The following is a 16,724-nucleotide window of genomic DNA, read 5'->3' as shown; positions in this document are numbered from 1 at the left end:
ATTTATGAGTTACTTTTCATATGTCTACAGCAATCACTATATAGTATAAGAAGCCATTTAATAGCAGTTAATAGCAATACCGATCAATCCACAATAACAAACTTGTTTCACTTTCAGCTTTCTGTATATGAAAGATAAGGTGTAGAAAGGTGTCATGTAACACATGACAAATCCTCAGTGAAGCTTATGGTCTTGCTCTTACAATTCAGGAAAAATGGTAAAAAAAAATGCAACTTACACTCATCTCGGAACCTTGGCTCTGCATTGGGCCCAACTCTACCAAATGTTTTTATGATTTCTGTATGCAAAGAATACTGGTCTTGATATTGAGGATCTTCCAGGAAAGAAGCCAACTGCATTTTCACTCTTTCCAGCAACTTAAAATTGAATATTATACAGTCAAATTGAGAGAAGGATACACACTAAACATGGCTTGCGTCACTGGATTCAAATGACTTATATCAACATAATAGTAGAAATTTGGAATTAAATAAGTACTTATTTAGTCTTTTGGCTCAGAAAAGATCTTAAATTTTTGTTTATGCTTGTTAATTCATTTTTTATTTTTTAAAAACACAAATATTCCCTGACAAACTGTAGAAAAGACCCCACAATATTTAGGGATAAAGATAGAGTTTTGATGATTTTGTATCTAAATTATAATTCTTAAAACAAATCAGAGTGTAAGTTACCCACTTATTCACCTTCTGAAAGCAATGAGTCATTAATGACTTACATCTTACTCATATTTCCCTAAAAGACATTTTTATTTTGGGATTTAAGAACATGTTGAAATTCTGCCAAGACTGCAAGCTTTGCAGAACAATGTGTTTTTTTATTTTGCTCCATCGGGGAAATATATAAGTGAAAAAACGGAAAACATTTTTTCCCACAACTAACACGGTTGTTTAATTTTTGTTATAAAAAAAATCTATATGACAAAAAAATTTTGCAGAACAGTTTAATATATATATATATATATATATTTTTTTAGGTTAAATGTCTATGAGATGGAAAACCTTGTTTTCCATTTAAGTGGCTAAGTGATATGCCCACAAATAATTTACTTTCTAATGTATAGGGTTTTTCATTGTGTAAGGACATGTCCAATTTGATAATAAAGAATAAAATTCTGATAACTAATTTTGAGAAGTGTCTTATAGTTAATGTTGCAGATAGAACCTAACAAACTGAAAATTAAATCACAAGTTTCTGAATCAAAATACATATTTAGGGAGGAAGACTTTGGTAATCTCCTGAAGCAGGCGTGATAGAGGGTTGTCACAGTGATGTGTGCTACAAAAGGATGATACCAGTCTACGACATGACTTGCAGCTTGATTATCAATGACAGTTACAAGAACACAGGTACCCTCTAGCCTCCGTTTGTGAAACTGAGAAAACCTGTCTTCAAATCTGTACAAACTGGCAATTGGGAATTTATGTAGACTACCCAGAAGTCTACTGGATAACAGAAGCCTTTGGAGCTAAATCTGCTTTGAAGGATTATTCAAAACTGCAATATCCAGATAGACTTAAAATAGAACATCCGAGAGTTGGCTTATACTTAATTTTCTAGTTGAGAAGAAAGACTAGAGATTGCCTTAGCATATGAAAATATACTTTTGGTAGGCTATCATATTTTCAAATACTGAGATCCTCTTCTGGCCCATAAGTAACTAAGAAATAAAATGAAGGGTATGATGCTACTGGGTACATGTATAGTAATGTGTTATCATCACCTCAACAGTACATAGATTAAATAAATTCCAGTCTTTTCCTACCTCTCTTTGAATAACTGTTTCCATAATAGTGCCAAAGGCTGGAATTGTGGCAATCCTGACAGAGCTGTTAAAATTAAAAAAGAAAGAAACTGAAACTTTCTTTGAGATGAAAAACTGATTATTATTAAAATATATATCAAAGTAAGTACAAGGTAAATATACTGTATTAGTCTCTAGCAATGACAAATTAAATTTAAAAAAAAGCAGACCAAGAAGAATGCTCAAAAAGACAGACAGGATAACTTAAGGTCGCAGTCTGTGAAACTCACAATTCAGGATCACTGGACAAGGTAACAAGGGCCGGAGCAACCCGCTTGTCAACTAACGCTTCACTCATGCCTCGAAGAGTCAGCTGTAAACCAGTCAACATGCAATAAAAAATGGTTTGGTAAACTGGAATGAGAACTGGGTTAGCTGTGACTGAGGATGGGCAGGCAGACTCATTGGCCTTTCTTGGTTTAGTCACCCACACGAGACATTAAAATGTTAAGCCTCTGGTTCATGCCACTATACTTACTGGTAACAACATGTTAGTGAGATTAGCAGAGCATCCCTTCTTGGCTTGGAAGAAATAGTCCATCAGCATGTTTTAAGTTTTGGAAGCGTTTATTGAGGATTAATAAATACTACTAATATATTCTTTTCAATATATGGCCTTGTCATTAGGCTTACTGTGAAGGTTGACTTAAAAAAATACATGAATAGTAGTATAATAAAGTTTAAAATCAAGTAAGCATAATCCAATATTATTATTTTAAAGAGCTAAATCTAGTCTTCAGTGAATTTAAAAGCTGATGGTTATTTCTTGACAGGCGCATTTTGAAAGGGATGCTGAATGTAAAAGGCAGGAATGACACTTACATTTCAGGGTCACTGGAGAGAGTTATGAGAGCAGGAACAACCCTCTGAGCTACAAGAGTTTCATTCACCCCCTTCACCAACAGCTGATTGGTCAGCGCAGGGGGTATTCACAGGTGATGCATGGAAAGAGCAAACACAATGCCACAGGAAGAAGAAAGGTACAACCAAGAGAAAGAGAGAAAACACAAAAGCAAAACCAAAATTAGAAGCTAAGCAAATATTGCTACTAGAGTGCTTTATAAGAGAATGCTTAAGAGAAAAGTAAAGCTTACACAGCCTAGCAGTCCCTGAAAACAGTTTGTTACCAATTCAATGGCAGTTTGTACTTTTGGTCAAATAGTCTATGCAATTTCCATGTTCAATTTAAAAGAAAGCTTTACCTTTTTTTTTTTTTAAAGAAATTAAAAAGAAGACATACTGGGTTCTATGGTTAAATTCTTTAAATAAATCTGATATAATTTTGTTATGACCAACAAGGTACAAACTGGACTGTTTTTAAACCAAACTCAAATGGCTAGCAGCCACCACTAAACTGTTTCTGATTGTTCTAACGCAAGTAAATTTAAAAATCACATACAAAAATTCCCAATCTTTTACATCACGTAGCTTTATTTCTTGAGGTACAGAGATATAATGCAGCCTAGTGGAAAGTACTTATTTCATGTGGGAATCAGACCTGGGTTCAGATTCTAGCTCTCCACTTATTGGTCATGTGGCCTTAGATATATTACATAATCCCTTGAAACTCAGTTTTCTCATCTGAAAATGGTGACACTATCATCTACCTTAAAGGATCATTGTGCTACTAACTACAAATAATATACTTAAATATTGTGTCTGACAAAGACTAGGCATTCAAGAAATGCAAGTTGAATTATTATGACTACTCAAAGGACATAAGATTTGTGATATATTTGGAAAAAGAAATTATTAATTAAAAAATGTTTTTGTCTCGTCCAAGTAGTTAGTTAATGTTTAAAAATAGTTCTTTGTTTTGCATTTCTCTAAAAGCTCAAATAAAAAAAATACAATGAGCACAATTAGACCTATTTCTATAATCTAATCATAAAAACAATTCATTTGCAACCAACCCTAAATCGCAGAACAAGAGGACAATATTGAGCTGTACGTGTTGTTTTTATAAAAATCACGGAATTTTATGAGTTCAACAGAAAAAGGTAACATCCTAATCCTACATTCTCTATCTCAGAATGTAAACACAAATTAATCCTAAATGCTAATCAATCTCTTCACCTTGTAATGGAACTAGTCCTCATGGAAGACGGAAGATGCTGTGGAATTTTTAGTAACAAAAACGCAACACTGTGTTGGGTTAACTATTCCTCCTACACAGCACATCAGAGAGCAGAGCTCCCTTTTTCAGAGATTTTTAATCTTACAATTATCTGTTACCATTTAACAACTGATACACTTTAGAATCTACTTCAGTATTCTGAAATAATTTTTATTTCAACAGAACCACGGATAATTTAGGCAGGAATAAAATGACAAAAGAACTTCTGTTACTACCTTAAACATTACAGATGTCAGGTAGAAAGAAATAGGGGGAAGAAGTTCAAATACATTAAATACAACTTTCTTCTCTGTATCATTTTATAAATAAGGTAGCTTAGATTCGAATTAGTAAAGTGTATCTTGAAATGTCTATCTTGTGCCAGCCAAAAAGCATTAAAAAAAAAAAAAGGGATAATCCAGGGGGCAAGTTAATTTTTCATTGCACTGGAGTTTTTAGGTTTAATTTAATAAGCTGGAAAATCAGAAAGCAAAATTTAAGAGCTATTAATTATTACACATTTTAGACACACTTTATCATTTGATTTTTAAACATGATGAGGTAAGTATTATTATTATTAATGTTTTAACAGATGAAGAAACTGAGCCTGAGAGAAGTTAAATAACTTGCCCAGGGTTTTAGAGCCCAAAAGAGGTAGAGCAAGAAAATGGACTCAGTCACATTTGTCTTAAAAGCCCATGCCTTGGGCTTCCCTGGTGGCGCAGTGGTTGAGAGTCCGCCTGCCGATGCAGGGGACACGGGTTCATGCCCCAGTCCGGGAGGATCCCACATGCCGTGGAGCGGCTGGGCCTGTGAGCCATGGCCGCTGAGCCTGCGCGTCCGGAGCCTGTGCTCCGCAACAGAGGAGGCCACAACAGTGAGAGGCCCATATACCGCAAAAAAAAAAAAAAAAAAAAAAAAAGCCCATGCCTTCTTTGAGTTGTGGTCTTAATGTTACCTGATTTATCTCCTTATGATTGATGTAAGAAATCATTATATGAAGTTCTTTTCTGCATCGTTTGGGAAATCCATTATGTCACACTGGAAGTCACATAATAAAGTCTCTTTTATAAATCAATTTCAATAATAATTTGTTACATCAAGAATATACTGTCTCTTATTTAACAATGAGAATAATATGACTGATTGGATTTCCCCTTTTTGCCCTGCTGTCTGAAAACTCAGAGCTAAATTTAGTGTTCAATTTCACTAAGTATCTCATATTATGTTCCTGGTATATCCATTTATTGCTTTCTTCTCAGTAGTTTCTGGTCTCACGTTAAAAAAATTAAAAATTTTAAGTGACCTGTTTTTTACGTTTTTATTTCGAATTAACTCATTTTGGGGGTGGGGGAAGCAGGCAAAACTGTAAATTATAAAGTATTAGTATCAAAAGAAATCTTATGAAATAATTATTCTTTTAATACAATATTATTCAAAATAAGCCTCAATGACAAAAAAGTAACTTTAATTTTTCCTACTAATGACTTTTACCGACATGCTCAGTAAAATTTTTTTTATCATAAATGAACTTGAAAAATCATTAAAATAAGTCTCTCAGATTAGACTCAGAAACTCATAATCAACCTGAGAGAACACTGAAAACTGCTTAAGCATAGGTATAGTTTCCAACAAGCACTGACAGCAGACATAGAAACCAAAACCAGACAAAAACCACATGTAAGAAATAAGGCAGAAAAAACCCCACAGAAACAAGTAAAAAGGGAGGATGCTTCATTTTCTTTATTTTCATTTATATTGTATGCTTCACCAATATATACATACATTTTAGAAATAAATGGTTTAAGAGAAAGAAATAGTTGTTATGGTCTTAGAAAAAATCCTATTAAGTGAGTACATTAAAGAAATAGGATACTGTTTTCTTTTGGTGGGGGAGAGGAGGCTAAAGAAAAACTTTCTTCTTTCATGGTAATAATTATTTTTCAGCATATTGAATAATCAAAAATTATTTATACCCAGAAGGCACTTATGCTAGACATCTAACTGAATTTTTAATTTGGAATTTATCTTGACAAAGAACATGTGATTAGTTTTTTTTGATCAAATATGTATAATTGTGGGAATAACATGTTCAGAGGATTTTCAACCTCCTCATAAGGATGGAATTTTCTTTAGATTCCACAAATCTATTTTATATATTTAAGAGTTTTAGAAGGTATATATTTCGAATCTGTCAGTGCTCTATCCTTTAGATTGCAATTTATCTTAAATTATGTAAAAATTCTGAAATTCAGGAAAAATTGAATTGTCTAATTCTTATGAAAATAAGTGCTTTAAGATATTTTAAGAATCACATGTGTATTAAGGACAATTTTAGTTTGGATAAGTATACTTTTCCTAAACTATTATATTATTTTGTGAAGTAACAGCATATTAAAAAAAACAGTAATCATAATGATAGTTAACATTTATTAAGCTCTTATTATTATGTGCCAGATACTGTTTTAAGACCTTAGAAGTATTAATTCATTTAATATTAACAAAACTCCTTTGAGATGGATACTTATTATTATCATCTTCACTTACATTATAGATGAGAAAGCTAAGGCACAGAGAAGTTTGAAACTGGCATTAAGTGGCAGAGACAAGACACTGAACCCAGCCAGTATGGCTCTAAGAGAAGACTCAAGAACAGTAAATAACACTCTAAACCATTTTTAGTGCTCAAATTCAAGTTCTAGAAACATATATATATGTACACTAGGCTAACATAATTTCCTCTATGATGGATAAAAAGATAGGTATTCCAATTTTCATACTAAACTTGGGTAGGTGGCAATTTAAGAAAATCTAGTTAAATTATATGAAGTCTCTTCTGTCTTATAAGTCTATGGGCAGTTAATGTATAGAGATGTTGTTATTCCAGATATGAAAGGTGAGGGAATAATGAAGTAGGAATAATCAGTAAAATAAATATTTCCATAATTTCAAGTATTGAATCCAACTATATTTTACTCATGAATCCAACTATATTTTATAACTTTAAAGATATCTTATATTGTTTTACTTTATTTTAATAGCTGTGTGCCTCAGTAAATAGAAAGTATAGCCAGGAAGATTTACATAGGATGGAAATTAAAATAAGATTTAAAAGAAATTCTGAGAAATGGAAATGATAATACAATAACATTCAAGGAACCAATAAGGCTAGGAAATAATCTGAAATGTACCAAAGCTAAATTTCTGCCCCATCACACAGTACACAACTAGATACTCTTCAGTGCATAAAATACACATCAATATACCATAGTATGAAAAGCCTCTCTGCCTTTTTAAGAAATATTTCCTCTCCCTCTTCCAAAGAAAATCATTATGATCTGAACCAACAGAAGCATTTGTTTACATACCTCAAACATTCTAGCAGCAGTACATCTCACAAGTGCTGAAGTATGGACAACACCATACCACAAAACAGTTAACAATAACTCATGGTAGGCTGGATTTGCACTGAAAGAAAAAAAACCAATGCTAAAAGTGAGAGCCACATAGTTCTGGTTTAAAACATAAAAAGGTATATTCTTTCATTAAAGTCTATTTTGCCTTATTGGTGCATTGAAAAATACTACATTTATGAGGAATATTAATGATAAAAATATTGGCAAAACATATAGAATTACTTTGTATGGTTTAATAGGTTACATCTAAGATTCTTTAAAAAAGGAAGTCACCTTATAAAACTACAAACTTTTAGCATAGTCAGGAGCTATACTTTTAGTTTCTCTAAGTATTTGCAATTATGATAGATATTTCAACTCTTTAACAGCATAAAAGTTAAAATTATAAAAAAATAAAGTAAAATAAAATTTATTACTTATGAGAAAAAAACACTGGATTAAGAGCCAGGTGGGTAAGTTATAACCTCTGTGGGTTTTAATTTCTGCATCTATAAAAATCTGGGACAATACTGTCCTATTTACATCATATGGTTGTTTGTAGGATCAATAAGGATAACTCAAATCACCTATATGGAAGGGTAAGTTGGCTGTGAAGCCTATCCAAATGTGGGACCGTATTATTAATAAACACATATGTAAAGAATGAGATAAAACTACTTAAGCAGCTAGATGATGTGCTTATGAGGGACTAGGCAAATCAAATGGAATGGAAAGAGGAGCCTAAGGAGCTGGTTTCACTTGGGGCTCCTTTTCCAGTTTTGGGATACTGAATTTTCTTCAAATCTGTACTTGACTTTATTTCTCCAACTGCTTCAAAGAAGATATGTCTGTATCCTTTCCCCCATTCTTTTATTATAATGCATTGATTACAAAATATTAAGAATGTACAAATAGGAAAAACAAAAAACAAACAAAAAAATCTTAAGTCTCAAAACCAAGAGATTTGGTGTGTATGCCAATCTTTTTAGACTAAAAGTATGTACTCTATAAATCCAATTTTAAAACTTTATATAGCTTTTTAAAAAATATAAGCTAGGGGCTTCCCTGGTGGCGCAGTGGTTGAGAGTCCGCCTGCCAGTGCAGGGGACACAGGTTCGTGCCCCGGTCTGGGAGGATCCCACATGCCGCGGAGCGGCTGGGCCCGTGAGCCATGGCCGCTGAGCCTGTGCGTCCGGAGCCTGTGCTCCGCAACCGGAGAGGCCACAACAGTGAGAGGCCCACATACCGCAAAAAAACAAAAAAAAACAAAAAAAAAACTATAAGCTATTATTTTTACCCCAGTTCCACAAAAGAAGCTTTCAGGCTATCAAGAGGAGCATGAGATAATGAAAGCAAGGTCATTACATCTTCTAAGAATCCAATTAACAGCTTTCGGTCTTCTTCCTACAGAGGAAAAAGACTGATAATGAATTTCCACGCAATCAAGTAGAACTAAAACCATAATTTCCTAACTATAATTAGAAAATTTTACCAAATAAGGGGAAAATATCCTAATTTGGGAGCATTTTAATTAAAGATATTTATTAAGCATATTTATGATCACAATGGTATGAGGACAAAGACTATCTTGATTCACAGATTTAGACCTGTGCTGTCCAATATGGTAGTCACTCACCACATGTGGTTACTTATATTTAAACTAAAAATGAAGTAAATAAAAGATTCAGTTCCTGAGTTGCACTAGTTAGAATTCAAGTTGTTTAACAGCCATGTGTGGTTAGTGGTTACCTTACCAGACAGCTCAGATACAGATTACTTACATCATTGCACTATCGATTAGATAGTTCTGGTTTAAAACATAACAAGGTATATTCTTTTATTAAAATCTATTTTACCAATTTTACTTCCCATTAACTTTGGCTCTAAATACTTAAATACAAACCACTAAAATAGTTATCCTCCTAATAGTAGAAAATTGATATCTGAGAAATTATTAGCGGTGAGAAGCTTCACATTTGCTGAAATATAGACCACTGTGTTCTTAAAACAGTCACACCCTTGACTAAAAAATAATCTTTACATTTAATCTTTCTTTTACAAACCATTATTTTAATAATCTGAAAAAATGTTTCTTTCTTTTTTCTTACACAGTACTGTATTAAGAAATATGTTAGAAAAAGCAGGTCTACTAAATAGGAAAGTTAAAAAAACAACTGTATGTTAAATTAACCTGAATCTGTAAGGGAGGGAATCTGACATTCTATCAGAGAATAAATATATATAGAGCAGGTATTTTGTCTTTAGGTCTTTATTAGCTCAACAATTAATGGCTTCTGTATATATCAATAGACCAATGAGGAAGACTAGATTACCACCTACCTTTTTTCTACATGGTCAGGTTAATTTAGAATGAGGTACAGATAAGTGATTGACAAAAGTAATGATCAGCATGAATAAAGAATGGACACAGCAGTTTTATAATACGCCAGTCTATTTAGGGAAGAACTTAGACACTGACAAACCAGCATCAGAGCTATGCTGGAATACAGATCTCACTCATTTATAGTCGCTTACTATATTAAACAGAGTATCCATAAATTTGGAAGATAAACTGTAAATCTGAAAAAACTTAAGTGTGAAATAAGACCTATGAAATATACTTCTAAATGAGCATGGATTCCTTTGATTTGAAAATTTACTATAATACTATTTCTCAGCTTTGAAATTTAATACTGCTCATGTATTTGATTCAAAATAGGTTTTGTTTACCAAAGCAATCAGGGCGTGATTAACTCTAACAGAAAATTTGGTTTAGTAAGAAAAATATTAACAGCTGGTGTGGGCAATCTAGGACAGCCACCTCAATTCACATTTTGTAACCAGCAGGAAAGTTCTTATCTCTTTAGATATTTGGATTTCATATAGTGGCTCTAAAAACATGTCTTTATTCATTTACTCAACAAACCTATACTGAGGGACTACCATGAGGCAAACTTTGTACTTCATTCTGCCTTAAAATACCATTTATGGTAAAAATCAACGTACTAACCAACTGCCAGAGCTTAAAAATGGAAGAGAAAAATATTGATATCACACTTGTTATTATGCTGGAAGAGCTTCTAAAATTAAAGAGGAAAATGGTATTCATGCTATTGTGCCTCGTAATATGTGCTAGGACTTAATCTCCATGAATTTAAGAATAACAGTAGATACAATCTGTTAAGGTTACATGACTTAAAATATTTTAAACACAGGGATTCTCTGTGTATACATATTATGGAGTAGTCTTAGAAACTAGTGTAGAAAAGTTTAAAAGAATACTGTACTACTTTAACAGAGTTGGAGCTTCTGTTTCAAGGTATCATATGATACTGTAGAACTATATTTTAATATTATAGGATGGCTCAAATCTATTTTGGAAGAAGAGTGCAATAAATATGAACTGCTGTACTCTGAATACAAAAGGCAAAAGAAATTAGGTATTAATTGGGTAAATTTGGGAAAAAAGATCTTCCTGTTTGCTTCTCACATTCTAATTCCTAAAAATGCTTTATTTTGAGTCCTTATCTTCGCCTCACAGGTGGGACTGCCTCACACTTAAAAGTGACTGATGTGGGCCTCCCTGGTGGCGCAGTGGTTGAGAGTCCGCCTGCCGATGCAGGGGATACGGGTTCGTGCCCCGGTCTGGGAGGATCCCATATGCCGCGGAGCGGCTGGGCCCGTGAGCCATGGCTGCTGAGCCTGCGCATCCGGAGCCTGTGCTCCGCAACGGGAGAGGCCACAACAGTGAGAGGCCCGCGTACCACAAAAAAAAAAAAAAAAAAAAAAAAAAAAAAAAGTGACTGATGTGCCTTAATAAACATAATATGTTTACTTAAAACAATGTTAAGTAGAGTGAGGTGGTCTGTTACTTTGGTGACCACCGATGAACCACATCTCCTGGTTCATGCTTTCATTTAGTTCCCTCGTTTTGAACCTGGGCTGGGCCTGTGACTTGCTTTTAGCAATAGAATGCAGTAGTAGTGATGTGCTAATTCCAAGCCTAGGCTTTAGCCTAGCAGATTCTGATTTTGCAATTTGGGGAGCCCTGAGCCACCATGTAATGAGTCTGGCTCTGCTGTTCCATAGGCCCTGAGGACAGAGAGAGGCCCTAAGACTACATGAAGACTGAAGCTCAGCCATCCTTGCTGAACCCCCTACCAACCAACCAAGTGAATGCAGCAACACAAGCGACTACCAGCAAGAAGAGACGCTTAGCTGAGCAAAGACCGTGAGCAAATAAAAGGGTTATAATAAGCCTTTATGTTTTGGGGTAATTTATTATGCAATAACAATTAAGAAAAATAAAGTATTACTAAAAAGTACCTTACTAAAAACGATGATATAGTATGCTACAGCATTTTGTAGTTTGCTTCACCTAACACATGCGCTTTGTTTGTTGTTTTATTAATGAAAAAATTATCAGGAAACACAAAGAAATTGCTAAATAAGTGCAATCTAACACCTCTAACAAAATATCAAGAAGCACAGAATCTCTAAATTTATTTGTCCAACAGAGATTTTCCTCAGAGACTATTACTGAAATATGCTCGCCACTGTAAATTATTTATTGAATGAAATGAATAAATAAATTTTGTTTTCATTTATGGGTAACATTTTCAATTATAAACACATTAAAAGACATAATATTAGCTATCTTTCTAAATAGAAAGTGCTTTAAATTTTCCAGCAAAAGACTTTTTCCCTTACCTGAATATAACACGTAAGGACTCCTGTTGCATAAATGGGGACAGTAGCTTTAGTGAGGACCCCATTTCCTGCTGAGGAATCTAAAATCACAAAAACAATTTAAAAAATCTGAGTATGCTTTAAATGTAAAGCAAAAAGTCATAAGACAAATTATATTTAAAATTACAACTGGTTACAAGGCTTACAAATAAATATTATTACTTTGAAAAATATTTTGATTAAAACACATATCCACTGGTGGTTGTGAAAATATTATACAACTTAATACTTTCCAGAGCCATTAGCATAAAGAGTTTTGATAGATGGGATAAACTTTAATAACCAAAATGAGATGCTCTACTGTTATTTGCAGTCAGAAATCAGAGCTTTCTTTAACACTCTCCCAAGTGCCCATATAAGCAGGTCTTCATAAATTGTCAGGTTTTAAATTTGCAGTATTCAGTAAAACATAAAGGCACTCAGCTGAAAGGAGGCACCCAGATATACATTTTACCTGCTTCCAGATATGAGACACTACTTAGTTTCCAGTGCTAGCCTAGTTCCAGAGCTCCTCCTGCATCCTGTATAGGGATTTTCAGCCCTGGTTATTTTCATGGAGTAGGGAGGCTAAGTAAAGCATGGGGAGAGGGGAAAGCATCCAATCACAGGTGAGTGTCCTGTGACTACTGTAACATAAGAGATTTTCTTATGAAGCACGCGTAGATTATTTAAAAATAAAAATGTTCCAGAGGTGATATGACAGTTGCTATTTATAGCACCACAGCTCTCACTTATTGATTTTTAGGCACTGTTTTAAGTGCTTTACATTTGCTTTTATGTACTCAAAATTTTTTAAATTACTTTTTTCTGTTTTTAATATGGTTTTAAATTCTTTTCAGAAAGTAGTACATAAAGAAATAGATTTGAAAAAATGTATTTAACTGTCCTGAAAGAATTTTCAGCAAAAAAGAAAGTTCCATTTTCATATCAATTCGTATTTGAGGTTTGTTTATTCTCTTGGTAAGGGTAATTTTTTCTTTTGGGGAGTACTGATGTTGGTTGACTGTGACTATGGTAGCTGAGAGGTAAATCTGAGGCTAGGAACATAAGCTTAAGTTGAATTCACAGATACAGACTGTATATACAGTGGTTAATAATCACTTCCCATACGAACAGCTAAATATTCACAGCTAACTAATAATTCTAAAAACTATCAGTTTCCAAAAATATATAAATATTCTTGACCAATTTATCATCAGAATTAATAATTAACTAAAGAAATAATACCAACTATTAGGTATTCCAAGCATTAACCCTTTAGAAAGCTATTAAATATAAACTTTGGGAAGCATTTGTCAAAAAAAAAATCTCATCGACATTTTCAAACTTAAAGGGAATCATTTATTCATTCTCTAACTATCTCTGAGGACAGCCCAAAATGGAATTTTTCAGATGACTCAATTCAAATCACTAAGGTAGGACTGAGATAAGAATTACCTATACATTCAAAATCAACCAAGTTTAAAAACAAAACAGGGGGACTATACATTTTTGTTCCTAACATTTTTCACAATTTGTTCCTAAGAAATTAGAAAAATACACATGGACATAAGATCCACACATAAAGGAGTTCTTAGGCCAGTGGTGCTACAACTACACTTCTTATGACAGATAAGTGAAAACTATGAACAGAGGGGCTGGAGCTGCCCGTTAAAGCCTGTAGTTTCTTTAAAATCTCATGTTTCATTTAAAAAACATATATGTGTATCTTGCATTCTCTTCAATTACAATTTGTTTTAAGTTTGAAAAGTTTTAAGTAACTAATTATGAATTAGATGCTCTTTATTTTTTTCCTTTTCAGTATCTCGAATATACCACTTCAACTCTCCAAGGGTACAAGTACTCAGTTTGAGAAGCTCAGCTTTAGGTCAATTTGATTACGGTGAAGGTAGATATTTACAGTCAAATTGACAAAGATTAATCTTACTGCCACCCCATGGAAAGGATATTAGATGTGGCAGAGTTGTAAAACCAAGAATTCCATAGTATAAATCTTCCTTTTCAATTGTACTTGCTAGTTTATTTATACACTTTACATACAATGAATAAAGTATTTTGCTGGAGTAAAGAGATTCAATTGTTTTTAAAAGTAGGGCTTCCCTGGTGGCACAGTGGTTGAGAGTCTGCCTGCCGATGCAGGGGACACGGGTTCGTGCCCCGGTCTGGGAAGATCCCACATGCCGCGGAGCGGCTGGGCCCGTGAGCCATGGCCGCTGAGCCTGCGCGTCCGGAGCCTGTGCTCCACAATGGGAGAGGCCACAACAGTGAGAGGCCCGCATATAGCAAAAAAAAAAAAAAAAAAAAAAGTAATAATGAACAAACTTACCAATATTTTCTTCAGACAGTCTTAAAATCTCCTGGAACTGAGGTTTTACCTAAGCAACCCAAAGAAAATATCCAGAAATTCTCAAGTTCAACAGACCAATCAATGGTTAAATAAATAAAATGTTTACTACCACTACTTATTTATTTATTTTGTTTTATAGACCATTGATTCAATTAGTCAAAAACATAACAATTCTTAAGAGCCATAGGAAAAAAGAGGAGTTAAGTTACTGAAAACAACACCTTTTAGAGATAAAATATTTAAAAAAATCAATTCAGGTCAGCAAGTTTTCTGAAGGGCCTTTAGTTTCCTTCACTAAATTAAAATAATTTCCAAGGTGAAAGTGCTTGAAATTACTACCTCTTAAAACTGACCTTGATGTTAGAAAGGGTATTTAGGCAGGTATTATATGATTAGAATTACTGAAAAAATTTGCTGTATATAAAAGGAATGAAAATGAAATTCCATTCATTTAGGGTATACAATAAGTAACATATTCATCATGTGATGTCCATTGGCTTAGGTTAGTCTTTAACTTCTTTTAAATTTAATTTTAAACATCAAGTACAGAATTTAACATTAAAATTTTAAGTTAAAGCAAATGCTTGTTTCAATTTTTTATTTTTAACATTATTGGATTTCAGATTTCAGGCCACTGAAGTCAACCACTTACTGTTAAGTGCTAAAATGAACTCCTAATTGTTTTTGTAAAAAAAGTAAAATAAATAACAGCTACTTCTTTTGGAGATGTCAAACAAATTGTGCCAAGCGTGATTACCAGTAAAATCAAATTATATTTGTTTAATAATTACATGTTAGTGAAAAATGTAAAATGATTTTGTTTCTTCTACAATAACATCAAGCTCTGGTTTTTGTCCTCCTATTGACAGGTCAAGCATATTAATTTACAAATTCCATTTAAACTGAGATGTAGACCACTGTGAAAAGATTAATCTACAGAATCAGACTTATAGAATTAAATGACACTGAAGCAACTTCTTCATTTCACACACGGAAAGATTAAGCGCAGATACATTAAATGATTTATTATAGGATACAAACATAACAGGGTCATAACCCATTTTCCGAATTTCGTCCAGTCCACTATACCAAACTGTCATGCTCTAAATGTTTCAGTAACTACAGGTTTAATAGTAAAGAGCTACACAAAATTTTTACCTTTTAAATGCTTGATTAACATTTGATAATAGCAATTACATCTTTTTATGTTTTTATTAGAGCTCTAAAGAACTGGCTTAACAATATGCTATGAAGACAAATGGATTAACAGGATTGAAGAAGAAAGTGGGACCTAAGGACATTCCAATTTAATAGCTAAAACTACAGAATAACCTAGATAGGCAAATGTGACAGTGATTGAAATATGTAGCATTTATCTCGAGTGTCCATTCTATTCCAAGAGCTTGTATCTTGTAGCAAGTATTCTATACAAGCTGCTTTGATTCTATAATCACTTGAAGTTTTGACCAAAGCATGCTGAGCAAATGGCTGCTTCCTGAATCTGTGGTAGATGGTAAAGTACCAGAAGCACATTCAAAGAATCACAGTTGAGTCCCCTAGCTGATACTTCCTATGCTAGAAAGCTTTGAGATATCCACAGTGAGTAGATCTTATATCCAAATCTGGATACAAATTAAGTTTTGGCTAAATCATCTTCTGAAAATCAATAAAGAGAAGATTATATTACTGACTAGAATTTTCCTTTACTATCACAGTTTTCTAAGGTATTAAAAGATAATTTGAATAAAGGAAGGGCTCACGCTTTTATTTACTCTGTTATAGCATTAATTAACACATTACATTTTTATGTCTCTTGCATATAAGAAAACATGGAATACAAGTTTTTACCTTAGTGTTTGTAAAAATTTTGCCAAATGTCCGGCAAAGGCGCCAGAAAAATCTGGAGAATTCATGGACACAGGCAGTTGAAGTAACATTAATTTTGCCAACTATTTCTATAAGCTGTGGCAACCTGAATATGAAAGGAAAGAAAAATAGGCAGGGGTACAAATAAATTACTGTTTCCTTGCCAATTTCTGAAACAATGCAAATCTAACAATATCTTCTGTTCTGCTTTTCCTAGCTAGTAAAATTGGAATGCAAAGGAGTTGTTTGGGACCCTTTACAAAGTCTTCAGTTTATATTGTATAAAGTTCTTAAAATAAATTTTAACTGATTGCCATAAAATATATGGAATCTTAATGGTAGGGTTCTAAGTATGGAGTTAATGAGACAAATCAATGGAGCTGATATTTCATACAAGAGTTTGGCTAACATGGCATCATCCACTTTAGC

General features: G+C 33.4%; 1 protein-coding gene across 6 annotated transcripts in view; it reads right to left on the bottom strand.

Annotated features, from left to right (window-relative positions):
• RELCH (RAB11 binding and LisH domain, coiled-coil and HEAT repeat containing) overlaps nt 1–16,724 on the bottom strand; it is a gene marked incomplete at its 5' end in the record, with an annotated part of 122,022 nt that overhangs the window by 21,540 nt on the left and 83,758 nt on the right. For 4 of the 6 annotated variants that reach the window (XM_079718045.1, XM_079718046.1, XM_079718050.1 and 1 more), the window contains 8 exons: nt 239–377; nt 1,784–1,847; nt 2,645–2,727; nt 7,307–7,406; nt 8,631–8,737; nt 12,044–12,123; nt 14,409–14,457; nt 16,278–16,401. In XM_079718045.1, the coding sequence (XP_079574171.1) occupies nt 239–377; nt 1,784–1,847; nt 2,645–2,727; nt 7,307–7,406; nt 8,631–8,737; nt 12,044–12,123; nt 14,409–14,457; nt 16,278–16,401 (746 nt within the window). Of the gene's footprint in view, nt 1–238; nt 378–1,783; nt 1,848–2,052; nt 2,136–2,644; nt 2,728–7,306; nt 7,407–8,630; nt 8,738–12,043; nt 12,124–14,408; nt 14,458–16,277; nt 16,402–16,724 lie in introns of all 6 variants that reach the window. The other 2 variants (XM_079718047.1, XM_079718048.1) reach the window with 2 other exon arrangements.

This window comes from Hyperoodon ampullatus, assembly GCF_949752795.1.
Source record: "Hyperoodon ampullatus genome assembly, chromosome: 13".
NCBI classification, from domain to species: domain Eukaryota; kingdom Metazoa; phylum Chordata; class Mammalia; order Artiodactyla; family Ziphiidae; genus Hyperoodon; species Hyperoodon ampullatus.
This window is presented reverse-complemented; position numbering and strand designations above follow the sequence as displayed.